Here is a 26,566-nt window from a genome sequence, read left to right on the forward strand (position 1 = left end):
TATCATTAGACATTTCGGAGTCCGTGATCCATGAGTTTTTGGATTCCCTATCTTGCCCTTAGAGGGGCCATCTACTTCTTCTACGACTTCAACAGGGGCCCCTCCACCTCCCATCTTAGAGGAGAAACCTACTCCACATGAAGCTCTTCACCCATCCTCTACTTTCTTGGGGTGGCTGTCTTCAACCAGTCATCTCTTCTACTGATACCCAGGATCTTCAGGTACCACCTAGATCAGGACCTTAGAGGTTCAGTTGCGACTTGGTGACGAGGCCTTCATATTCCTTCCAGCATGAATACACAGAGCTAGTGGCTCCCAAGGTTGAGTTTCGGGTTCTTCAATTCACTCTGTCTATTGTTCTTTACTACAGATTTCCTTTCCGGTGGAAATCTTGGATCTTAGGGATCCCCTATATCTTCTTCCTCCTCTTCTTCTTACCTTGGTCACTTGGTCAGCATGGAGCCACCTCCTGAGATTGAGTACGGGCATATCCTTATGGTTCTCGGCACCACACAAAGTCTGACATTCCTCCTATGCATTGCATGTTTTCATCATCTTTGTACTAGGGGGCTTGGGCAAGTGAACAATTTTCCCATGAGGGACACTGTCCAAGTGGCACCTGCTGCATGAGCATTCTTCAGCATGTAGCATTGCATCTCCACCTCAATCTTCTCTTGTTCCCCTTTTTGGGCCTGAGAGGGGATGTTGAGAAACCCTTCACCCGCAGTTTGCGTTTTTTGCATTTCTCCGTTTTGCATTTAGGGTTTGTGTTTAGGGTTTGCAGCCCCAAAAAGGGGCGCCATCCTAGACTAACTGTGCCTATTTATAGGCCACTCTCTCATTCATTCTTCACGGTTGATTCATTCAGTTCGTCACCTCTTCTCTCCAACTTTGTGGATACGACGACTCTAATATATGGATATCGGTGTGGGCCCTTTGAGACTGCATCAACAAAGAACATATCTCTTTGTAAAACATGGCAGAAAGCACTACCAATCTTAAGCACGAATGAAGTAAGGTAATCGTCATGGCCGGGAAAGGAGATAGTGATGGTGGTGCCATCCTGAAGTGCTAATTAATCTTGGCCCTCCATCCATCTCTCAAAGTAGGCCACTAATAACCTAACTATTTCACTTATCTCTCCTCTGACTCTACTAGTCATAACCTAGTTGTGTGCCAAGGAAAGTTCAAACCAATTTGCCCCTTAGTTTGCTTGGGGATTGGCCTTCAATTGTGCTCCTTGGGTCACAAATTCAACCCCAAATGTTTGCTGGTTGAATGTCACTCGAATCTCCTGAAATTGCCCCAATTCCAATGGCTGAAATTCAAGTCTCTAAACCTTAATTATGAGTATGCTTCCCGAGGTTGCTATCAAGCCCTAATTTCTATCCTAAATTAGGGTTTATAAGTTATAACAGACCTTAGTCCAAATCTCCACCTCCAATGGTTAATCTTGCTGAAAATTGCAAAGAAAAAATGGGAATAGGCTAGAGGATGAGAGAGAATGCTGAGAAGAGAGAAAAATCAGACTTCCATTGCAAGAAAATGGAGAAATCAACTGCTGCCCTATCTAGACAGCCATGAAAACTATCTCCACTTGTGGAACACACCGAATACAATGTTGCTTGGCTGAAACGGCCCTCAAACAGCAAAGCTATCTCCACTCATGGAACACACCGAATATGATGTTGCTTGGCTGAAACAGCCCTCAAACTGCTGTCATCTATTGCTATAGTCTCTTTTGGGCATATCATCAACTCCTAGAGGGTCTCCTACTCACTAGAAATGGCCTATAAACTATTGCAGCACGCACACACGCACACTCCCTCTCTCTCTCTCTCTCTCTCTCTCTCTCTCTCTCTCTCTCTCAACTTGCACAAGGTTGGAATGAACCTCTCTCAGCTTCGAAAAACATTTCTCCCACTTGCATGGGCCTGTTTTGCCAAGTGGCAGCCTTCCAAAACAATTTCCAACATTATCCAACTGTGTTAGATTAATTTTCAGACAATTTAAAATTCTCTCTCTCAAAAAATACTCTAATTGACCAACAATAAAATTGGCTGGGGCAATTTATCACCCAAGTGATCCTGAGCACTCATTGGCCTGGAATTGGCATTAATTAATTAATTAATGGCAATTCTCTAGTGTCACCAATGACACTTTGAGCTAACTAAATAGTCTAGGCCAAATTTTGGCACCAAGTATGGAAGGAGAGAGAAAGTCTGATTGAGGAGAATGGACAGAGAAGGTGATGGTTGCTGGAAAATGACTGCCACCACATGGAGAAGAGGAGACATTGATCACAATAATGGAGGCACAATAGGGATAGGCTAAAGAAAACCAAGGAATAGCAACTGGCCAACTGACAGCCAATAGAAATCGCTGACTTGTGAATTCAGATCCAACAGCTGAAAAAGGTACTGCTTAGGCCATACAGTGACTGCCCTGCTCAAAGTGTTCTCCACACAGGTGTGCCTGGTCCTGCCCAGGCTGGAACCTGTCTGCCCAGGTCTGAAAGGTGCCGTAAGCAATGAAACAAGTTGCGGTCTGCTGCACAGAAAGAGAGCACGTCTAAGAAACCCTAACCCTAATCTCAACCTCATATGCCTACGATGAAGGCTACTATCATGAACTAAAGATTAATGAATAGTCAGAGCTCTTTCTAGGATTCCGCACTGGACTCTGGCAGTGGTTCACAACCAAAAGATGAACATAGAAGAACACAGAAAAAAATGTGTCTGCTAACACTTTTAGATTTATCGACCACAATTTTTAAGTTGCCTTTTGGAAATTGTCTCTTACTGTTATTTGTCATAATATTTTTTGATTGGAAATTGTAATGGTTGTATTCTTTCAAGTTTAACATTTTTTAGGACTGATGAATAGTCAGCGCTCCAGGATTCCTCACCAGACTCTGGCAGAGGCTCACAACCAGAAGATGAACATAGAAGAAGACAGAGAAAAACATGTCCACTAACACTTTTAGGTTTACCGGTCATGATGTTTTGCAGTTTCCCTCTGGACATTGCCTCTTGCTGCTAAGTGTCATGATATTCTCCACTGGTAATTGTAATGGTTGTATTCTTTCAAGTTTTAACATTTTTTGAAGCATTTTTAATGGAAGTTGGTCATTAGTTGTACAGATAATGATGAACAAGGTATTTCTTGCATGTTTAATGTTCCCAAATCTGAGCTCCAGTTTTTGCCATCAAGACAAGAAGCATTTGTGAGCTGTCCTAAAAATAGATACTGCAGGAGACTCATTTTTCCCTGATATATTTTAAACTCTTGGCTGCTAACGTCCAGCAGTCCCTGCCTTAGTAAAGTGCAGTTTCCTCTCCATGTCTTGGACTGTGGACATCTACATGTGCCTAAGCCCTCAGAGATTTCCAATTTGTACTTATCGTGAAATTTTGTGTTTGTGCCATTTTATTAAATGAGCGATTCAGATTTCAAGATTTCACTCTATTCCCATCTTTTTGTAACTTTCCTCGTGTTTTTGGACGTGCAGGTCTGCCTCAGCCCTCACTAATTTCCAATTTGTGCTTAACCAATTCGATGTTCCATTATATCTCTCCATCTTCTTGTGAGTTTAACTTTGCTGCTTTCTCTTGATTTTGTTGAGTGATACAGGAGTCTGGGCTTTCTTTATAGCCCATAATCATCGATATTAACAATAGTATCTGTGAAGTGGGTATAATATCACATCATTTTTGGAGCTCCTTGGTGTAGAGCCAGTTTCCTAAGTACATAAGAAAGCCTAGTGGAAACTGGGTATCTATGTAGAGACTTCGTAATGGGACAGTTAATTTGTTGCCAATGAAACCCCTCTTGCAACTGTAGAGATGAGTTCAACTACTGTTAAAATGCAATAGATCAAGATAAAACTGAAAAATGTACAAAGAGCAACAAAATATTCAAAAGATCATCAGGAAATGAAAAAGCTGGATCTGAGTTATGTGGGGAAGGAACAAAGGATGGATCTGAGTTATGTGGGGTAGGAACAAACAATGGAAATGAAAATAATGGATCTGAGTTATGTGGGGTAGGAACAAAGGATTGATCTAAGTGGCTCAGGTTCATATAATCAAGACACTTGCCTGTCCTAAATATCTAAGTGACTCTGGCATGATAGTCTTCAGAGCAGTCAAATAGTTGTTTGATTTGCCAAGTCCAGCTGCTTGCACCTTGCATCTTTAAGATATCCGACTGAGTATCTCAGGATAATTCAAAGAACATAAAGGTCCCAGCTGTAGCCAAAGCAACCACTATCTTATATCTGATAGGCAGCTAGGAAAGGGAAAGATGGCCCAGTTAAGAGGAAGTGGTTGAAGTCAGAGACAAGCACGTCAACAATTTACTGAGACTTCCCTCTTTACAAAATAGAAAGAACGTGTATATAAGCTGCATAGTTGCTATGAGAACCATGTACATGCTCTCAATCAGTTGCTAATGTTACATTTTAAGCATCAGTTGAGTATGTTCACAATCTTTGGAGCATCACACAAAATAATACTTTTTTTTTCTGAAAGGCTCTTTCCTATTCATGTGTATATACCTCTGCCCATGGATAGCTCTGAACGCGTCAGTGAATGGTCCACCCTCTGTGTTTAATAACGATCGCAACCACTTTCGACACCTGCAATTCATCATTACCAAGAAATAAAGGGAGAATCACTGTCAACAACAGGAACAAACTGATGAAATCATTTTTTAATCGAACACAAGGTAGAAATCTGAACCTCTGAACCTTCAACAAATTCCCCAACTCAGCTGACAACCATTACACGACCTTTATCAGTAATCATGCTCCTTGTGTGTCCCATCTATTGTCAATTATCCACCTGCGTGTTCCTTCCCCTTCTTCACTTCCCAATTTTGCACTCTTGAATTGCCTTTCTCCTCCAGCTCTTCCCTTCATCTCTTTGACATAATCCACCTCCAAATCATTATGTCTTCACCTCGTCAGCACTTTTGCAGATTGCAACAGCTCAGTTGGTCATGTTCAAGCAACTAATAGGTTTCCTATGGCTGTCCCTGGAGACTTCTCCTCAGATCTATCACCAGAGATGCATCCTTGTCGTCATCAATACAAGAGGGGAGCTATTTGGATTATGGCCATGTTGTGTGTTGTAAGACTAACAACAGCCCCAAAAAAATAAAATATAAAGGCAGGTTGGCAGAGCTTCTTGCTGATTTAACAGAACTGGCTCGTCTGTATTCCCAGACCTGGTGTTTGTTGTAATTCTATGTGCAGACCTATGAGTTTCTATCAGTATTGCATTTACCAAAGTTCATGCAGTTTATATATGCAGTTGGCATTGACTTATTAAGCCAAGATGTTAAGATGATAAATGGTCAGAATTAGATCTGCCATGTTGATTTGGTGGCCATCATATGTGGCACGGCCCCTAAAACAGTTATCTGGTGCTCTTGAATCTTTGAGAGGTCTACAGCCATGCATTGGTAATTTTGTGTTGTTTTTTTGGTTGATTGCAAGTTCTTGCATTTGCAAGTAGCAACCCTTGCTAGCTTGGTATTCTAGTCTTATAGTTTCTTGCAACGTTTGGAAAAGAATACCACTGTTTTTGTTGGTTGATCAAACAACGTCCTAAATGCTTTTGCATTAAACTAATTGTTGGATTGTGGTTCGGATGATTTCCAAGTGCTTCTGATTGATGGAAAATACATGGCAGGGGTTTGTGATGACAAGTTGCCATGGGAATAAATGAATGTTTTCTTGGAAAATGATATTAGGGTTGAATGCCTTGTTGTGCTTGATTCTTAACCAGATTAATTAAGGAAATGATATTTTGCACGTGTGGATCATCTCCAAGGTCACATGGTGCTTCAACCCGAGAAGGGCACTACTCAATTCACAGGCCGAAGATCGAGTGGTGAAAAGGCCACCACAAAATTGATGTTTCACTCCTAGGGCACTTGTGGGTCAGGTGGAGCTTTCGACACCCCTTGCCAGTCCAGAATGGAGTTGTAGATAGTCGTGACCCCAACATCTCTGGCATTGGAAGATCCTATTCTAGATAAAGGATGGAATTTGTGGTGCCATGTAATTTGGACCAGTTACCTTTAAAGGGCAGAAGGGATACATAATTTCTCCTATATGGGTAGGAGTAAGTTGAGGAACTTGTTTGTCAAAAGGAGTGCTTGATCTATTTTTTGTGTTAGTGCTATAAGTTACACAAACAAACCATGTTTTCTAAAAGGTTTAATTAAGGAATTTGATTTTAAAAATCACAAATAAAAGTGATAGGACCTAATTAGATAATTAAAGATGCCTATTGAGGGAAGCAAGCGACAGGTCTATCCTATAGCAAGGTGGTCCCAAAGAACTGGGAGGCTTCTCAAAAAGTTTTACCAACGTCCCCCAACCCTTAGAAATTGTTAGGTTAGAATCCCGATTCATGCCGTTTTAGGGGACCGGGATGGGACTATAACCCACGGGTAGAGAGGTTGACAAATGAGGTGATTTTGAGCTCACTATGATAACCATGTCTTTGCCTGTGTGTGTTATCTTGTCAATGTTGGAGATTCTTGTTGGATTCTGGAGCCATAATGTGCCCCTAATGGAACCTCCTTCTGCTGTTCCATAGTTTTTAAAGTGGCAGTTTCTCATCCCCATTAACTAGTGCACTATAGTCATCACTTGTTCCTTGTCCCTTGTCAATAGCATATAAGACCATTTTCTTTCAATCTTCAAGAAGTGATGCCTTTCGCTAATTAGACTTTACTTTTGTATACATATCGCTGACTATAGAGGGTGAACCCATTTTGATGGAGTTGCTTTCATGTCATGGTTCTCTTCCCTCAGCAGTAAGGTGCAAAAGAGACCTCTCACTCCTAAATGTTCTCTTTTTTTAATGAAACACTTCACAAATAGGGTGCTGCCTCATCAAGCACCAGTTGAAATGCTTCTCATAGCTTTTCTTTCTTTTTTGAAACAATTTGACCAGAGTATAATGGAGTTTCAATCCAGTCCATCAGAAAGTCTCTCTGGCACCTCCTCTGATGCCATAATCTCCTGGAAAGCTGAGATGAGGCCTGCACTGATAAGATCCTAGTAGTTCAAAAAGGACTTTATCCAGTCCTCCTCCTGGAGACTCGCCTGAGGGCAGTGCCAGAAGTGCCTTCTCCAGCTCCTCCTCTGTAAAATGGGCCACAGATATCTGCTCATCCTGCCTATAATCACCCTCCTAGTACTCGCCCATATTGTCCCTCTATCCCTCTCATAGTCCAGGAGCCTAGTGGTGAACCCAATCAAAGCTGCATAGTACTGTGTAGCCACCTGTCTTGCCTTCAAAGGGCCCTGGCCAATGGATCCATCTACTCTCCTAAGTCTTCGATCACCTTATCTAGAGTGTTTTGGCCCTGCGCTGCAGAAAAAGTATTTGTTAATGCTGGCACCAGATTGAGTCCACAAGAAAGCTCTCGCATGAAACCTATCCTCTGATCTGGCTCCCATCATAGCATCAATCTCTGCTCTAGCAATGTGCATTCTCTCAGCTGTCCATCTGCACCCTGGCCATCTCTCCTCTCCCCTCTGTAGGGCAACCAATGATGCTCTGGCAGATCTCTCCTTCTAGGAGGCCATGTCTCCCCCTCCTGACCTCCTCCCTGAAGAAGAAACTGATCTCTTGTAGGCTCTCATCCAAATCACTAGTTGCTCATCCAACTGAGAAGGGTCTAGATCTCCCAGATCATCCTCGTAGAACAAATGCTCTGAAATCCTGACACTAGAGCAAGGTCCTCTGACTCTCAGAGAATCAGCTGAATCAGTGAGAGGTCCCAGAGGGTCATCCCAAGTATGATGCCTGTTAGGCCACCCCTATCGCGAGCCCAGGCATCTACATAAAATCAGTTGATCCTAGAGCAAGTCCTCATCCCTACTGCCCTACTGAAGAATTGGAGCGAGCTTGTGGACCTGCCAAACTCTGCTGTGAACCATGGGTCCTGTCCTCTGATTTGAAATAGGAGCTCCTCCCAAGAAGCCTACTCTCCTTCTCTAATAGTTGTTGTGCATCTGTCTCGTGTCCTCAAAAGCCTCCAACATAAATAGATAAACTTCCTAACCGACTTAAGGGAGCAAAGGTCTTCTCCAAAATTGATCCCAGATCATCGTACTACCAGATAAGGATCAAGAAAGAAGACATTCCGGCACAACGACTACTTTCAACATGAGATATAGCCATTACAGTCTCATCATGATGTCTTTTGGATTGTCCAATGCTCCTACAACCTTCAACAAACTAATGCCAAAGAGTCTTCCATCCCTATTGACAACTTTGTCCTCATCTTCTTTGACATCATCCTAACCCACTCTAAGATAGACAAAGACCATCAGCCAGAACTCTGCATCTTCCTTGAAACGATGAGGATATATAAACTCTATGCCAAGAAGAAGAAATGTGTACAGAGTCTTTCTCAAGGACCATGCCTTGATTGTTATCCAATGATCTACCTATGCTAAAAATTGATTGAAGGTAATTCAAAATTGTCTCCTATCTCACCGGCCATTCACGGCATAAATGACCAACAGACCAATACTTGTCTCCTCCACTCTCACCAATGCCCACATGGCTCTCCCTGGAATCATAGTACTCCAAACCTGTACCACTCCCCAACACATATGTATACTCTAACATGTATCTCTGCAACTCCCACGATTGGTATCCAGTAAGTGTGACTCTGCCTTGGCAATAGCTTCCCACAACATCAAGATATCCTCTCTACTAAGATACGGTGAACCTACAACATGAGAAGATCAACCGATCCTCCCACTAATGCTCTTTGCAAATCCCCAAAGCCTCGAACATTCCATTAGAGTCCTCGCAGGGAGTGTCTTAGCCTCTCAAACCAACCTGGTTCTGCCGCCCACACCTCTCTCTATTGTCTCCAAGCATACACCCTCTCATGTGTCCTCTTTGCTAGCTCTACTATAGGCTACAATGGGGGGAAGCCCTCGAAGCATGTGTCCAAGTCCTCTACCTCCTACTCATTCTCCTATGACTCCTCCAAAGCCTCAAATATTCAATGAGAGTATCCTCATGAGGTGAGTCTTAGCCACTCAGACTGGCACGATTCTGCTGTCCACGCCTGTCTCTACTATCTCCTGGCACATACCCTCTCATGTGTTGTCTCCGCTAACTCTACTCTATGGGGTGTGATGGGGTGAAGTCCTTGAAGTGTGAGTCTAAGTCCTTTGCCTCCTATTAACTCTTGTGTGACTCCTCAACTTCCCCAACCTACTAGGTGTTAGCTACGTGAGATGGCATCAACTACGAATCTCCATCTAGTGAGGTAAGAGTCTAGAAGACAATGGTGCATCTACAGCTAGCTGCATCTTTGCTTAGGTGTGAGGTACTTAAGAAGGGATCAACTATGGATCCTCTCTTGGTGAGGTAAGAGCCTAAAAGATGGTGGTGCATCTGCAACAAACTACATCTCCTGGGTGGCTGCCAATGTCACTGCCTCTATGGGCTATGTCACATCTATCTATGGTGTTGCTACAATCAAGGGTTGTGGAATCTCTGGCTCCTAGGAAACCATAGGCGACCAAGGGGCACTGCACTAACTAACAATCGAAGGTCCCTCATCACTCTCCACTATCCCTCTGCTTGTTTTTGCAGCTCTAGGCCTCTCTGCTCTTTCCCCTATCCCTCATCTGTGCATTCTCACTATCTCCCTAGCATTGTCTCCTCCTCTGTCTAGCATTGCACCACCTCTAGCATTCTATGCCACTCCTCTACATCTTGGGTTTACCATCTCCCTCATCCCTAAAGGAGTTCTGGCACTGCAGAGTCCTAGGGTAATCCACTACAAGATGTCCGATCATCCTGCATGCAAACCATATGCCTGAGAGTCTTGTGTATGTGAGAGGTTGGGCAAGAAAACCTTCCTAGACGGAGGTAATCCTGATGGTACGAGAAAGGGAATGCAAGGACTCTATGGGTACAAAACTTCAAACAAATGGGTATTTGGGTGGACCTTTCAAGACTATGTAAACAAAAGTGTTAGCTCTCTATATGACATGGCCAAAGGTGCTGCCAATCCTGGAGAGGTATGGCGTGAAGCACTCATGAAGACTAGGAAAAGAAACAGTGATGGCAATGCCATCTTCAAGTGATAAGCAGTCCCGACCCTCCATCTATCTATCGAAGTATGCCACTGAAGATTTGACATCAAGCAGACTCATAGCAAGCACTACCTTGGTCTACTTGGGTGAGCTAAACTGGAGCCTAAAACACCCCCTTACCTAGGGGTACCACTCATGTGGCCTTGGTTAGGGTACTGGTAAAAGCCAAGTGGATGGAGTCCTTAGGAATGCAAATGGACAAGCAATCTCCAGCCAATCTACAAGCCAAAGAAGATGCCTCAAGGATCTCACTCTATCCTTGAGTGTCAAATCTCTGTTTGGAGTGAAGCGAATCAACAAGAAGGCATTGGCTGAATATGTGTGTGTGTGTTTGTGTTTGTGCACGTGTTGTTGGGGGGGGGGGGGGGGGGGGGCCGCGCTGCAAAGAAGACCCCTTGTGGTGGTGGGGGACCAGCTGCAGTCTTGTGCAACATGCTAGCTACATGTGATTGTGGTGCCAAGCTCTGACCTTGGTGATTTTGGCGCCTAGGGGGGATGTGCTGAAGTAGGGGAGATGGACGCACAAGGAACCCGATGAAGGCTATGGGGGTGGATGAAGAAGCTGAAGACACCTCCATGTGTGTAGCATGGGGGTAATGTGGACAGACGGGAGAGCCTAGGGCAGCAAAGGCAATATGGTGGCAGGCAGGGCCGATGCTGGTTGACAGACAGGCGGGGTGATGGTTCGCTGGCCAGCAAGCAGGGCTGTTGTGGCAGGCGGGCAGGAGTTTTGGTGAGCAGGCAGGACTGTGGCCTGGGATAGGTCTGTGGTAGGTCAGTGTTGGCAGGCAATTCTGTGGAGGGCAAGTCAGTGGTAGCTGCACATCACAGAAGTGATGGAAGGTCAGCGATTCATGCTGCACAGGTCAGGGCCAGTGTCATCAGGGCTGTCGGGTCAGGCGGTGTAGTTGAGTCAGCAGATCAGTTGTTTTCCATGTGTTTTGTCAATCTTTGGTCTTCATTCGTTGACTTGCTGCACAGGGGGGCTGCTTCTCAGCTCCATTATTGGATCAAAACAAGGGCTGGATATACTCAGACATCTGTAGGCTGATAGTTGATCAAGCCTTCACGATCCAGGAAAAGTCCACCATATTATATGGGTGAAAGAAAACCTAAGCCTCTTCCTAGTGTTTGAACATATCACGAGCTCAACCATTTCACCTCTGGAGAGTTAGGTTTCTTTTTTCTTCTTTAGTAATTCAAGTTTTGTTTGAAACATGATTCATTAAGTATGAAATGCTGATATATGAAACATTGTGTATCTTTCAAATTGTATGGAACTGGTTTCTATGCAACACACTTTCTTTAGTACCTACATCTTAAAACGAATCTTGTACTTGCACCTACACAAGTGCGCCCAAAAGTTCCCCAAACACCCAAAATTAAGACAAAGAAATATTTTCAATACTTGCTACGAACTAGGACATAACAAAAATCCCTACCTACAATACCTTGCACCTAATCTACAACCGACTTATTCAAACACCACTCAGTGCCCCAGCAAGGTCGCAAACACTAGCAATGCATCATTAAGTGCTACATGTATACAGCAAAGTACATAGACCACAAATACTATGAATGCCCCATGATTCACAGGCTTCATCTAAAGTGCAACCATGGAACTCTCATTCTTAGAATCAATTACCAATCACGCTACATTCAAGACATGTGAGACTCTCCTCAACATAGTGGAAATTCCCCAGGCCAAAAAAATAAATAAATAAACTGCCCCAAAAAATCATTAAATAAGTCAATTGATGACTTTGAAAAGAACCTTACAGGTTAGAATCAAATTCAGGTCCAGGATCGCATGAATCAATGGGATATGGTGCAATATTCAGGTCCCCAACAACTATGACCCTTTTTCCTTTTTCCAAAAGACTCTCCCAACGACACTATAAAGCAAAGAAAGAAAATAGTGTAAGTAGGATATCTTGACATACTAAAGTTGACATCCTATTTCAACTTACAAAGCCAAGACCGAAAAAGAAGGGTCACCACCAAAAGCTTTTCTCCGATGAATCAATCTACAAATTAGCACAGCCAAAACTTTTGCTAGCATTCATGCTTAAAACTTTGATCAAGCAACCGCTTCAGGTCATGGTACTCAATTACAGTGCCAACTACTTTTTCAAATCAACAAATCTGATTATGTACATGCAGTCCCCACAAGTGTTGTTACAATACAAAACATTGTCATGTGGTCTATTTAGGTTGCCATTATACATCCCTCGTACCTGTGGGTACGTCTATACATTTTAATGCCATGTAAAACAAACATAATAATTTGTTTAAACTCCTCATGTTGAGAAGAAGCAGTTTGTGTACTCTTTTGAAACAGATCCTACAAAAATAAACTAACCCAAGGATAGAATTCAACCAAGTAGTAACTTATGTCAGGAAGAAGCGATTTGTGTGCACTCAACTGAATTATACAGATTGAAACAGACCCTACAAAAATAACAGGATAGAATTCAACTAAGCAGCACATGTGATGTACATATATAAATTAGTACAGCCTACATAAAGTATCTGTAAGCAGCATCACTGTGTATATTAAATAATTGGAAGCCGTAATAAGAAGTAGGATGTGCCTGGTTGTCTACTGTAGTAAGACCTGTAAGATTACAATCACAAATGCACGTGTGCAAAGGAGTGAGAATAGGCTGCTCTAAGCAAAACCGAATATGTTGTAAACCAAGGCAAAAAGCAGAGGACAGCTTTGAATTTGCGCCTCTAGTAAGCCACAAGGTGGATCTGTCAGATATGCTTGCTTGAAATGAAGAAGAAATACCTCTATCAGTGTATTGACAGTTTAGACCTGTGTACGGCAGTATATAACCCTTGCTTATGTCATATGGGCTCACTTATGTTCTACTTGGACACGTCACACCACTGAGTCATTAAGTGCATGCTCTACGATAATGTATGCCTATACACGTGTGTGGCATGGGAGACATTACACACGTCATTGTACAACTCCTTTGCACATCTAGGAGAGAGAAGACTCAAGCACTGTGACATTATTAGTAATGAGGTGCACACAAGTGACATGCAGTTGTACATGTTTTCTTTGACAAAAAGTGTGGATAACTTTCTCACTCAGGAGGAACACAAAGTATACGGGCTCAACAGCCTGACTGGAGTGTTTTCCAAAAGCCAAATCACATCAGTACGAGCTATGGAAAGGGGTGTAAGTCGAAACAAGGAGATGATAGAGAAGCCAATGTGGTAATGCCACTAGTGTTTTTTCTTTTTTTGGGGGGGGTGGGGGAAACATGGGTTTGTCATTCTATAGCATGAAAAACAGGCTGTTGTGGCCCCAAGTGTGAAGAAATAGTTGTCAAAGCTCCTCTGTCAAAAGAAATGAAAGATAGGTGACCATAGCCAGTAAAGCTGGACATATGCTGAGGGATTCTCCCTGCTAAAGTTCAACTAGCACCTGGCCTTCCAGACATGCCACCATACAACCCATAAGCCCCCACAGCTTTGATCATGACGTTGAGAGCTCTGCCACCTACCAATTAGGCAAGGCATCCAGTCCCACTACAACATACAAACCAACCTCCTAAAGATTGTGACTTGCATCTTCACCTCATATAGTGGATGATGCCCCTAACTTGATTGACTACAAACAAAAAGCTCCCAAGGTGATACACCCAAGGCTAGGCTGTACTCAGTGGAGGATCACATGCTGATAGACAATGCTTTGGGGTCACCATGGATTGCCATTGGCAACATTGGCAAACCCCATCCTGTTGCATCTGCACTGACCAAATGTCCATTTTAAGACATCAATAGGCAACCAGCCATAAGAAAAGAGATCCCCTGCAGCCTCGTTCTTGTCCCATAGGGAAAATCTAAAAGCCTCTACAATGAATCCACTTTGCCTAGTATTGATTGCAGGTGGAGGCATCCATATTATTCCCCATTAGTATATATATGTCAATCTGCATCGTGTAGGTGAAAAAAAAAAAAACACGCTAAAGCATGTGAAACTAGATAAGCTGGCCAACTCCACTCTCCTATATCCCAATCTAGCTCATCAAATATTTGCAGCTCAACCCTCCCACACAAGCACAGCTGGCACTCAAGGAAGTCCAACCAAGCAAGATACAAGTATAAACCTTAACACAACCTCCTTCAAAGAAGATTAGGGAAAGCTAGACCATCCTACTCTTTATCCAAGGTTAACTTGCCACCCTTCTATATTACATGAAAAGCTGTCTAGGGATGTGGAGATATGCTAGGGTTTGCACAAAGAAAACACAAAATATAGGAACATGACTAAAACACAATAACTCAAACAAATTCGCAAAACTCAAAAGAGTAGAATCTGATGAATTAATGAATGTTGAATGTGAATGAGTGAATGTATACAACGCTCGAGGCTAGAGCAGTCTAACAGTCCATGATCCTTGTGGGAGTAGGTTGATGGAGATGTCATGTGTGTTGTCTACCAAAGACACAAATCTCAAGTCTGTCACCACTACTCAGAGCAGAGGCTGATATAGAAAAATGTTGAAAACTCAAAAATGGCATGCTACAAATGCTAACCAGCAGTCAGGCATCAGTTGCAAGGGCAAAAACACAGGCTGGTGTTGATGGTGACAAGGGCTGGAGGGGCTGGTGACACCAAGGCAGACCAGGATGCAGCGGATGGCAGCTCAAACAGCAGCAAACTGATGGCATCAGCATGGTGGGGACAAACATATTGCACTGCATGATGAAGGGCAATGGTAGGATATCCATGGAAAGAGCTGGAGATGGAGGGCAGCAGCCAATTGAAGAATATGGCAGCCAAAATGCACATGAACACTTCAGCTTTTCAAACCCCAAAGCTGATTGTTAGCATTTCAACCGAATTTCTATTAGTTTTATTTATCCCCATGTGTGAACACAATTACTGTGTGTAAAAGTGTGGGTTTAGGTGTACAAGTGTTTTACACCTCTTAGCATTAAATAAGGGTCAAAGGGTTAGTACATACCTTAGCCTATATATTAAGGCCCTATAAGTTGTACTTTCATATAAATCAATCAATCATTTTCATTCTACTTCAGCTTGTGTACTTGCAAGAGTTCTCTTTTTTTTCTCTCTCTCACTCTCCCTCTTCTCTCACCTCCATGGAGTTCCATCTGCCATAGCCTACTGGTCCATCTTTGCAGCAATAAATAAATGCACATAAAATGAAATACACACTTTACCATAACATTCTTGGACAGTAGACTCCCTGTTGGCCCCAAAACTGGCGCCCCTTGCGGCATTTCTTTAGCTTTCATTCAATTGGAATGAGTATAACTTGAGATTCTTCAATCTCCTCCTGCTAACCAATTGCTCTTGCTGTCATAAATGACCAGCAAGCCTTTTGGGTCATTTGCCCCTTGATTCACCCAGGATTTCTTCTCCAATTTGACCCTTGGCCGGCCAAATGCTGTCCCAAATCAATTCGAGATGGGCTGGCTCCTGAAATCCCTTGATAATCTTCAATTATCAACTGCTGATTTCAGTCCCTTGAGCCTTCAATCTCTGGCATGGATCCCAAGGTGGTTGCTAAACCCTAATTTCTGCAGAAATTACAGATCAGCCCACCAAAAATGGCTGAGATCTCCTCCGAATGGCTAAGAATTGCTAGGAATGGCTGAGCATAGGCTGAAGGAGATGAGAGAATGCTGTAGAGAGAGAAATTTCTGAGATTTGTCGCGAAGAACTGATCAAAATCAGCTGCTGCCCTACTGTACCAGCCCCAAACGGATGCATGGGTGCACCAACAACAATAGGAGCATCAGAGACTGTGATCTTTAGAAGAAAGTGCATCAGCAGCAATTGCCAGCTTCCCAAGGTCGAGAATATGCAATCTCCATCACCAAAATGGTCTCCAATGGCTGGGAAATGGCCCCAAAAGCTGGCAGCAACAGTCCAACACCTCTTTCCAACAGCTTCAAAATGAAAAAAAAAAGATTTCCCTCTCCCTTCAGCCCTATTTAGCCTTTCCTCCACTTGCATGGGAAAGTTTTGCCAAGTGGCAGCTTTCTTAATCCATTTTCAGCAATTTTCAGCCATTTAATTAATTTTCAGAATTAATTAATTCTGAAAATTAATTCAACCCTTAATCCATGCCCAGAAAATTGACCTTGTCCATCCAAAAATTAATTGGCTAGGCCATTTGCAACCCAAAGTGGTCCCATGCATTAATTGACCCTTGGACAAGCATTAATCCATTAATTAATGCCTAGTCCCTAGTGTCACCACTGACACTTAAGGGCCAATTAATGGTCCTAGGGATAAACTGACACCAAAATTCACCTAGAATCTAGCAAGTGTAACTTGTTACAACTTTTGCCTTTGACACCTATCTTTTTCACAAGGTCCTTGGGCCTTCAACTGTAAAAAAGTAGCTTGCACCTCACGTGCAACACATGTGCATCTTTTAATTGCACATTTGATTAATCCTTTAATCAAATGTCAATTAAACATAAGCAAAGCATCAAATTTTCACGTCCTCGTGACATACGCTTCCCCACAGTAGAGGCTAGAAAGGATTTCCTCGCAAAATGCAAGACATTAAGGAAACTAGAGTGTTCTTAGGAGATGACCTCACCACTGCCCAAGCTCCCAACTAGCCCATATGAGGAAGTGTAAGCCTAAAATTCGAGTAGCTAGGGAGTAAGGTAAAATGGCTTCCTGCAAGGAAGGTAGAGTAGTGATTATGAAGAGACGTACCAAATGACAGTGTGAGACCTATGGAACCAGCTTTGTAGTAGCAGCCTGGAACTGTAATGGAACTCTACAACTAGATGTGGGAGCATTTGAGGATAGGTTATAGATGGGAGTTTGCATATACGAAGAAGACATGCATAGACTACACTAGCAGGGGGCCAGGAGGAGTGGCGGTGCTCTTCGGGGAGGAAATCTAGCAAATGATCGAAGTGGTTCATAGAGATGAGCTGGCCAAATATATGAGGATGAGAGTACAGGGTGAGGAGTGCACTCTATACATTGCCTTATAATATTTTCCCCCTATGACATCTCGCTACACCCCACCTAAGGGGGCATCACTACATGTAGCTTTGGATACGGATATTTAGGATTTTTCAAAGGAGGGAGATGTCATCCTACTAGGAGACTTTAATGCCAAGACAGCCTTCCGTCAAGTGTCTTTCGTTTATACATCTGAGGACATATTGTAGGAACTGGGTATGGCAAAGTTCCAAATGGAGAGGACCTCTCAGGACATGGGAGAAGTCACAAAGTATAAGAGATAGCTTGTGCAAATGGGCGCAGCAGCAAGTGACAGCCTTTTAAATGCATATTTCAGCAATTTTCAGTCCAATTAAATTAATGGTCTGAAAATTAATTTAATTATTAATTCTTGCTCAAAAAATTAACTATACCAGCCAACTGGTGAATTGGCTAGACAAATTTGTCATCCAAGCAATCCTGAGCATTTATTAGCCCGTGAACTCACAATAATTAATTAATTGATGCCTAGTTCCTATTGTCACCACTGATATCAATGGCTAAAAAAATATTCTAAGCCAAAATTTGTCACCAAACACCACCTAGTACCTAACAACTTTTGCCTTTGACACCCACTAACCTCTCAAGGTGGGTCCTTGGCCTATCATTTTGACTTAACTGACTTGCACATCACAAGTGCACCTCACATTTGCACATTTGATTAACAACTTAATCAAATGCTAAGCAAAGCATCAAAATTTCGCGTCCTCATGACAATGACACCTCATTGTACTTGTGTCCTTAGTTTGACCTTCTGCACTAGCATTGTGGCCATGCTGCTTGCATTTGAGATAGGGGCTATAAGTGTGTTGTATCAACCTTCCTACTGCTTGAATTGACCATCCTCTACTCAAGCTTGGTGTGTGTTTTCAGCTTGGAGCAAAAGGAGTCTACATTGCATGAGCTGCATCATGCCTAGAGGCAAATGTGCTTGGGCTGTCAGCCTTAAAATTTGATATCATTTACATGTATGTCTTGCATTGACATGTAGATCCCCCTTGCCTTTAACCGGTGTGCTGTGTTGCCGATTAGCTGGCTGATAGTGCCGCTTGAGATGGCAAGGCTCACTTATGCCACGCCACATGTTGCATGCTGGCAATGTCACATGTGACTGCATTTAGCCACAAATCGGCATGCCACATGATCTTGTGTTGACCTTAGTGTGTGTTCTCATGCTGGTTAATGATATTGGTTGTTCATATGATTCCCTTCTTTATGGGTGTTTTCACGGGGACTGTTTCCCCTTGTGTAGCATTAAGAGAGGGTTCTCCAATGCATGTCATTGACTTTATACTTTGATTCATGTGTGTTTCCTCTTGTTTGATCATTTAGATTAATGTGCTTTCATCTACTTATCTCCCCTCATGCAAGGTAACTTACATTTCTTTTTCTCATTTCACTTCATTTATGATCCTATTTATGCTCATGATTCATTCCTTTGCACATTATTAGTCTCAGTTTATTTGTATCCTATTTATGCTCACGAGAGGTTTTATGCAATCCCCTACACAAAATGAAGGAATTCTTACAATCACTCAGATTTAGTAAGTGCAACTTCTCGAGAAAAATATTGACACATTTGTAAGACCACATATGGTTTGCCAAAAAGTAAACTTTGACAAAATCAGTTTCAGGATTATAACAACCACTTTCCAATGGCACAAGAACCCTTGAAAAGTGTAGCCGTAGAGATTAACATGAAAACATCATCCCAGATTCCACTACTTAGCAAACACTTCCACGGAGTAGCCACAGGATCAGTAAAGGTAAAAGATCCTAGAGTCGCAACACATACAGTTTTAATTCTACCTATTCCATTTCTCTTTTCAAAGGGAACACCTTTCTATGACAAAGAAGATTTTTTTGGCTGGATACAACAATGGGTCATTGCACAATACAGGAAAACTCTATCAATGAATAGAAAGACACATAGAAGGAACTGGTATGAAATGAGCCTACCAAAAACACCAAACACAAATGACAGTACATTGGATTGGTTCAGTAAGACGAAGACACACTTACTGCCCCAAATTGTATTAAAAAGATATTGGGCATCAAACTTTGCTGCCTCAATAACAGTGATGCTAACACCTACCTGCAATACTCGGAAGAAATTAAGCTTGAACTCCAGACGCTTAGAATCTCCAGGTTGAACACAAGGTCCATAGATGTTGAAAAGCACTATGTCAGGTCAAAAAAAACCTAATCTTAATAACAATGTGCCAAAAATGAAGCCACAATCTTTTATATTCAGCTGTTAAAGATAGATTTGACAGGAAAATACAGTAACGTGATTACCAAAGGATCCATGATCTGTTACAACACATCTCCCTTCACTATCTAATTGCAGCAACTCCTCTCTCGAGAAACTATCAATATTTAGCACTCTGTCATAGCATCCAACTCTTGCATCCCCACCCTCTATTTCACCACACTTGGAGCTATGCAGAAGCCCTGTAAATCCTTCATCAGCTGCAACAGGCAAGATGCAGCTTGTGCATGCTGTGATGGACTGTGTCCTACAGAATGTGGCAACACCTGTTCAATTTTTTGTGAGAGGACAGCTGCAGAACAGAAGAAAGCTCACCTTCATGCAATTTTGCAATGTTGACACCACTTCATATGTTCTAACTCGACTGTACAACTGGGAGTTTATACCAAAAGAAAAAAGAGATCAAAACCACAAAAACTGAAAATCAGAGAGGAATGCACAGTAGAATTATTCTAGCTTACAACTGCAAATTAAGTGTGACTTCAACATGGTGTAAGCCTTCAAGATCTCTGGCATAAAAACATAAGCCTGCACAGGAAGCAGAATGAACAGGTTTCAGGTATCAAGACAGGTAAACAGAAGAAAAGAATGAAAGAATTGGTCCTTTTGGAAAGGATAATGCCCGGCAATATTTGTATCCATCACATCAGCAAACAAAGGAGTTTCAATTTTGAAATGGCTGGACCCAAGTTAGTTTTAGTAGATGGTCATCATGGCTGACACAAGAGGATGAGGTCACTTTAAGACCCTAAACAATCTTCCCTTTCCTCAGGATTAATAGACCAGGCTACTCCGTACACAGAAAATACAAACCAGAAATCTTCCCAAAAAGTCATCAATGATGTCATTTTCCTTGTGAGGTGACCGCCTATGGACTTATCAACAATCTATTCTAACTGAGCTGGGAATATCACTTCTCGCTACCGTATATCTTTGCAAAAAGTGTAGCCCATTTTAATTGCCTTATAGTAGCAGTATATGATAAAGAAACACCAATGTTTGCATCCACTTGTCTCTATTTCTTTTAGTAACTTGGATAGTGAAACCAGACTTCCTTCTTGGAAAAGGTGGTAAAACCTGATCAAGCACTTAATTACAACAATTAATAACTGAGCATAAACTGAAATGCACATTCTAACTGAGCTGGGAATATCACTTCTTGAGCCTACTGTATATCTTTGCAACAGGTGTAGCCCATTTCAAATGCCTTATACCAGCAGTATATGGTAAAGAAACACCCATGTTTATCCACTTGTCTCTATTTCTTTTAGTAACTTGGATAGTGAAACCAGCCTTCCTTCTTGGACAGGGTGGTAAAACCTAATCAAGCACTTAATTACAACAATTAATAACTGAGCATAAACTGAAATGCACATATTACCTTAGCAATCTTGGACAATAGACACCTTGTTGGCCTGAAAACTAGCATCCCTTTCGGTATTTCTTCAACTTTGATTGCCAATGGATCAATTACAAGCCAAAATTCTCTGGATCTCCTTGGCTATTCCAAAAGCCCCTTGCTGTACAAACAATCAGCAAGTAATTTGGGCCAATTGCCCCTTGATTTTTGCCCAGGACTTGCACAAATGGAACCACCAACTGGCCAAATGCTGCCCCAATTCACAATGGATGGCCTAGCATCCGAAATCCTTGTCAATTCCAAGAATTTCAAGCAGCGATTTCAGTGTATGATACATTCTCCTATTGGCACAAGTCCCAAGGTGGCTGCTAAACCTAAATTTCTGCAGAAATTTAGGGTTTACAACAAAAATCCCTCTGTTGTCCACCAATATTACCTAAGCTCTGCTCAAAATGGTTGAGAAATGCTGAGATCTCCTAAGAAGGTAGTGGAGAAGGTGAGAGAAAGCCAAGATGAGAGAGATCCAATTTTCTTTGTAAGAAAACCCTAAAATCCACCTCTACCTACTCCAACCTGCATTTAATGCAATCACCTACTACAGGGCACCTCCAAAATATCCTCACTTGATTAGCAATGCTATTGCCAGCCCTAGAAAGGTATCTCTCTACTATCTCCTGCCTACTGAGCACCCCAAATGGCTATATTTTGCAACAAATTGTTGTTCTTTGATCAAAAAATGGACCAACAGCTCCCTCTTTCTCTCTCCCAAGCTATAAACTAGCTGAATGGCTGAGACCCACTCCCCAAAAACGTTTTCTCAATTTGTATACTCATTTTTGCCAAGTGGCAGCCTTATAAACCCATTTTTCAGCATTATCCAACCATTTAATTAAATTTCAAAATTCAAAATTAAATTATCTTGAAATTAATTTCAATCCTTCTAACCCTTTCCAAAATTAAATGTGCCTATCCATTATTAAATTAGCTAGGCCATTTGCAACCTCGAGTGGTCCCCAACCTTTGTTGACCCTTAGACTTAATTAATTCCTAGTGTCACCTTATTGGCCAAACAACTATCCTAGGGTTAAAACTGAGACCAACTAACCCCAAAACCCAACTAGCAACTTATCACAACTTTTCCCTTTGGCACCCATTGCACCCTCACGGTCCTTGGCCTATTATCCTAAGCTTGTTACCATGAAATAACTGCCATATACATCAAATGTGCTAAACTACCTTGCACATTTGATTAATAACTTAATCAAATATTATTGGCAAGATTAAGGATCTTAAAATTTCATGTCCTCGTGACAGATCACCCCCTTGAGATCTCTGCAATCGACCTCGATTGCAATGCATTGTGTCAAAGGAAAAGCATATTGCACTAGAATTTCCCTTTGGCACCCATTGCACCCTCACGGTCCTTGGCCTATTATCCTAAGCTTGTTACCATGAAATAACTGCTTAACTAAGAAGAAATTGCAGTATGCCTAGGAGCCCAATCCTGCCTAGGGAGAATATCCGCTTGCTAAATGAGATGTAACTAGTAACTATTAATGTAGAAGACCCTTGAGTCTAGCAATATGTCTCTGAACACCAGCACTTGAGTCTAAAACAAATGCATTCCAAGTGACCCAAGTATGCCAGTATCTCCAAACTCTTAGAAAGTGAAACAATATCTTCATATGTGGCTGCACTGGAGTGGGATATTTTGCCTTAGCAAAGACCTAGTCAAAGAGACATAGTGATGGGGCAAGCATAGCTCTCTCTCTCTCTCTCTCTCTCTCTCTCTCTCTCTCTCTCTCTCTCTCAAACCAACCTTCCTTCTTGGAAAGGGTGGTAATTTCTTGATTAAGCACTTAATTACAACAATCAGCAAATGAACATAACTTAAATACACAAATTACCTTAATAATCTTGGACATTGAACACCTTGTTGGCCAAAAAACTAGCGCCCCTTTCGTATTTCTTTAACTTGATTGCTAATGGAATCAGTACAAGCTAAGATTTACAATCTCCTTTGCTGATCCAAAAGCCTCTTTTGCTGTAGCAACAATCAACAATCCATTTAGGCCAATTGCCCCTTGATTTTTCACCCAAGACTTGCACAAATGGAATCTCCAATTGACCAAATGCTGCCAAATTACAATGAATGGGTTGGCATCTGAATTCCCTAACAATTGTACGGATTTTAGATGTTGAATTCAATATACAATGCCTTCAACAATTGGCATGGGTCCTGAGGTGGCTGTCAAACCCTAATTTCCACAGAAATTTAGGGTTTACAGCAAAGATCAGTCCACCAAATTTGGCTGAGATCTACTCAAAATGGCTAAGAAATGTTAAAATCTCCTAAGAATGGGTTGGAGAAGGTGAGAGAAAGCCAAGATAAGAGAGAAATCTGATTTTCTTTGCGAGAAAACCCTGAATTCTGTGTCGTTTATGAACAAAGTTATCTTTTCTAAAGGCCCTTTCGAAAAATGCTATTTAAAAATTCGTCTACTACCTACTCCAACCTGCATTTAATGCAATCACCTACTGCCAAACACCTCCAAAATATTGTCACCTAATTAGCAATGCTATTGCCAGTCTCCTTGAAGGGAACTCCTTGCTGTCCCCTACAAGCTCCTAGATGGCTATTTTCTATAGCAATTTGCTATTTTTTAATCAGAAAATGGACCAGCAACTCTCTCTCTCTCTTTTTTTTTGTAAACTCTCTCTCTCTCTCTCTCTCTCTCTCTCTCTCTCTCTCTCAAGTTGGAAAACTAACTAAATGACTGAGACCCACTCCCAAAAACGTTTTCTTAGTTTGCATGGGAATTTTTGCCAAGTGGCAACCTTCTATACCCATTTTGCAGCATTATCCTCCCATTTAATTAATTTTTAAAATTATATAGTCTTGAAAATTAATTTTAGACCTTCTAACCCTACCCAAAATTAAATGGGCCCGTCCAAAATCTAATTGGCTAGGCTATTTGCAACCAGGAGTGGTCCCCAAATCTCTGTTGACCCGTAGGCTAGCATTGATTAATCAATGAATGCTAGTCCCTAGTGTCACCACTAACACTTATTAGTGAAATAACTATCCTAAGATCAAAACTGACACCAACTAACCCCCAAAGCCCAGCTGGCATAACTTATTACAACCTTCGCCTTTAACACCCACAGTCCTTGGCCTGTTACCATAAAATAACTGCCATGTGCATCACATGTGCTAAACAACCTTGAACATTTGATTAATAACTTAATCAAATGTTATCAACAAGATTAAAGCATCTCAAAATTTCATGTCCTCGTGACAAACCTCCCCCTTGAAATCCCTACAATCGTCCTCGATTGCTCTGCATTGTGCCAAAGAAAAGACATTGCACTAGAATTTTCATAAGGCATCACAATCACAATACTGTACACTGTTGTCCAACAATGCTACATGCCCCCAGATGTTGCTTAAAATTTCCAACCAACATAAACAATCCAAAATTGTTGCTAGAAACCCATTGGATACCTCCATAGCTCATGTTTGTCTTTCATGAGGCCCTTAATTCTTCTTCGGACGCCTCTCGCCAATGGTGCATCCAAAGGTCAATCCACAATTGCTCTCCCTCCACCCCACCCTCAACATCACCCCTTTCTTCCAAGTTAGGGGACAACGCCCTAAAACTAGTCATGGAGTCCCCAACTAAGCAACACTTGGGTTAGTTCTTCCTTGAGATCTAGAGACTCTCCACATCATAACTCCCCTCCCTCCTCCCCCCCATAGTAGGCTGGTTTGGGTTGAGCCACTAAAATAAGCCGGAACTAAGCTGGAAGTAGTAAACCATATAGTGCATAAAGTGTCTAGTTCAGCAGCCCATTTTGGATCAAGATAAAAACAACTTTGATACAAAGAGATAATCTGGAATCACTATGATTCTCAAAAATTTCTAATAAAAATAAGAACCCCAAAAAATTTGTACCATGGAATGCAATTTGCAAGCACTGTACTTTATATATCATGTCAGCTTAAAATGGAAAATAAATCCCTTTGCCTCTCTTTTTGCTAAAACCCTTCATGCCTACCTTAATGCATGGAAGCTTTAAGGTTGTCGAGTCTAAACACGCATTCAAATGTAGGTTTTCTTGTTGGTAAAGCATTATTTAGCCATCACAAGAAGAACATACCAGAGTATCCTATTTTGCCTTTGTTTGAGGTGCGTGTGCAAGAAAAGAATGCCTCATAGCCTTCTGCAATGGCAATGTCTGCTGTAAGCTCTTGTCTAGAGACCTTAGTTTCCTGTAATGATCAAACTTTATTTCCAAATCACTGATGAAGATATGTGATACCTGTATTGAAAGCTTTATCATCTAATATTTTCAGCATCATTTCAACAAGCCTATCAAAAGAGTTTTGCAAATTCAACTTCTTAAATATGACTTGCATCAATCAAGCATTTATTGATCAAAAATTCGCCTTCTTTTCTTGGTTGTTTGCTCAGACAAGAGGCCTGTGTTACTGCGAATGATCTCATTATCTGAAGAATGTCTAATGTCCAAATTCTAGAATAAAATGCAGTGCAAGTAGGCAGTCTTCTATCTTGACAGCAGAAAGGAGTCAACCCGAAGGTCCAATTGGAAATGTTAAATGCAAACAAATGGCTAAGTGCATACTTAAAAGAAAAGGGCAAAGAACTTCTGTTATAATAGCAGAAAACTTGGCTACCTGAAAGCATAAGATGTCAGCATCGAGAGCGTTCAAGAAGCCATGAAGCGACCGGTAAGGGACTATTCGAGCTTTAAGACCATTCACGTTGTACGTGACTATTCTCATCCTTCTTGCATTAGCTGCTGCAAGCATGCATTTTCATGTTGCTTGCATTTTCATGGAAGGCGGTCTGCTGCATCACGTAGTTCTGCCATTTGAATGGGAGGTGGTCTACTGTCCCGTGTGGTCTTGGCATCCATCTATCCATCCATTATGGTTTACAGAGGCACTGCGCGTGAATACGTGGGATTAGAAGAGCAATTTCTCTGATAGAGTTATTGAGGACGCGCGGCTAAAAAATAGCGGTAGTTCCACCCAACCTTAACAAAAATGCTGTTTGCGATTTAGGCAAGCCACTAAAATTGGTGACTTGAAATGTGTGATTCGCTAAAATTAGCACTTCACACCAGTGCTTGTGGAAGCGCGGGTGTTCACTGTTGATTATCCTAGCATCTTGCACTAGACTTCGTGCTAGGACTTGCACAAGCACATGTCTTACTGGCACTTGTAACACAATACTATTTAAAAACACACACACACAAACTCTCTCTCTCTCTCTCTCTCTCTCTCTCTCTCTCTCTTTGTGCACTACGACCCATGCATGCAGAGATCATTAGGGCACTTGTGAAGCAATGGTATTTCACCCTCCCTTTCTCATGCTAGGACCTGTGCAAGTGCGAGCTTATAGGGTGCTCATAAAGCTTTATACATATGTGTAACAAGCACGTAACCCTCTAAGATTAACTCCCATCCATATGAATAGACCTATGCTTCATCTCACTTTTTATGCAAGCCATAAATTTTGCCTCCAAAATTTATTCGTGTCAAGGAGAGGATTGGAGAGAGAGAAAGAGGAGAGAGAATACTGCAAAAGAGAGAGGAGTACAAAAGAGAGTGATGAGGAGAGAGAATGACTAGAAATGGAGAGAGAAAGACGGGGAAGAAGAAGAGAGATGGTTGGAAGCCATGAAAGGATAAATATTCTTATGTAAAATATTTGATATCATGTATATGTGTCCTTTGCC

General features: G+C 41.8%; 1 protein-coding gene across 5 annotated transcripts in view; it reads right to left on the reverse strand.

Annotated features, from left to right (window-relative positions):
* Nucleotides 1–25,975, reverse strand: part of LOC148028066 (endonuclease/exonuclease/phosphatase family protein) — a 141,477-nt gene extending 115,502 nt beyond the window's left edge. The window contains exons 1-7 of one of the 5 annotated variants that reach the window (XM_087689765.1): nt 25,500–25,855; nt 25,124–25,173; nt 24,962–25,024; nt 19,467–19,706; nt 19,264–19,349; nt 11,930–12,045; nt 4,559–4,639 (exon numbers count right to left, since the gene is read on the reverse strand). In XM_087689765.1, the coding sequence (XP_087545891.1) occupies nt 4,559–4,639; nt 11,930–12,045; nt 19,264–19,349; nt 19,467–19,706; nt 24,962–25,024; nt 25,124–25,173; nt 25,500–25,522 (659 nt within the window). In that variant the 5' untranslated portion in view covers nt 25,523–25,855. The other 4 variants (XM_087689767.1, XM_087689763.1, XM_087689766.1 and 1 more) reach the window with 4 other exon arrangements.
* Nucleotides 25,976–26,566: the final 591 nt, after the last annotated feature.

This window comes from Lygodium microphyllum, chromosome 12 (assembly GCF_053477565.2).
Source record: "Lygodium microphyllum isolate KBCC chromosome 12, Lygodium_microphyllum_v1.1.10, whole genome shotgun sequence".
Taxonomy (NCBI): Eukaryota; Viridiplantae; Streptophyta; class Polypodiopsida; order Schizaeales; family Lygodiaceae; genus Lygodium; species Lygodium microphyllum.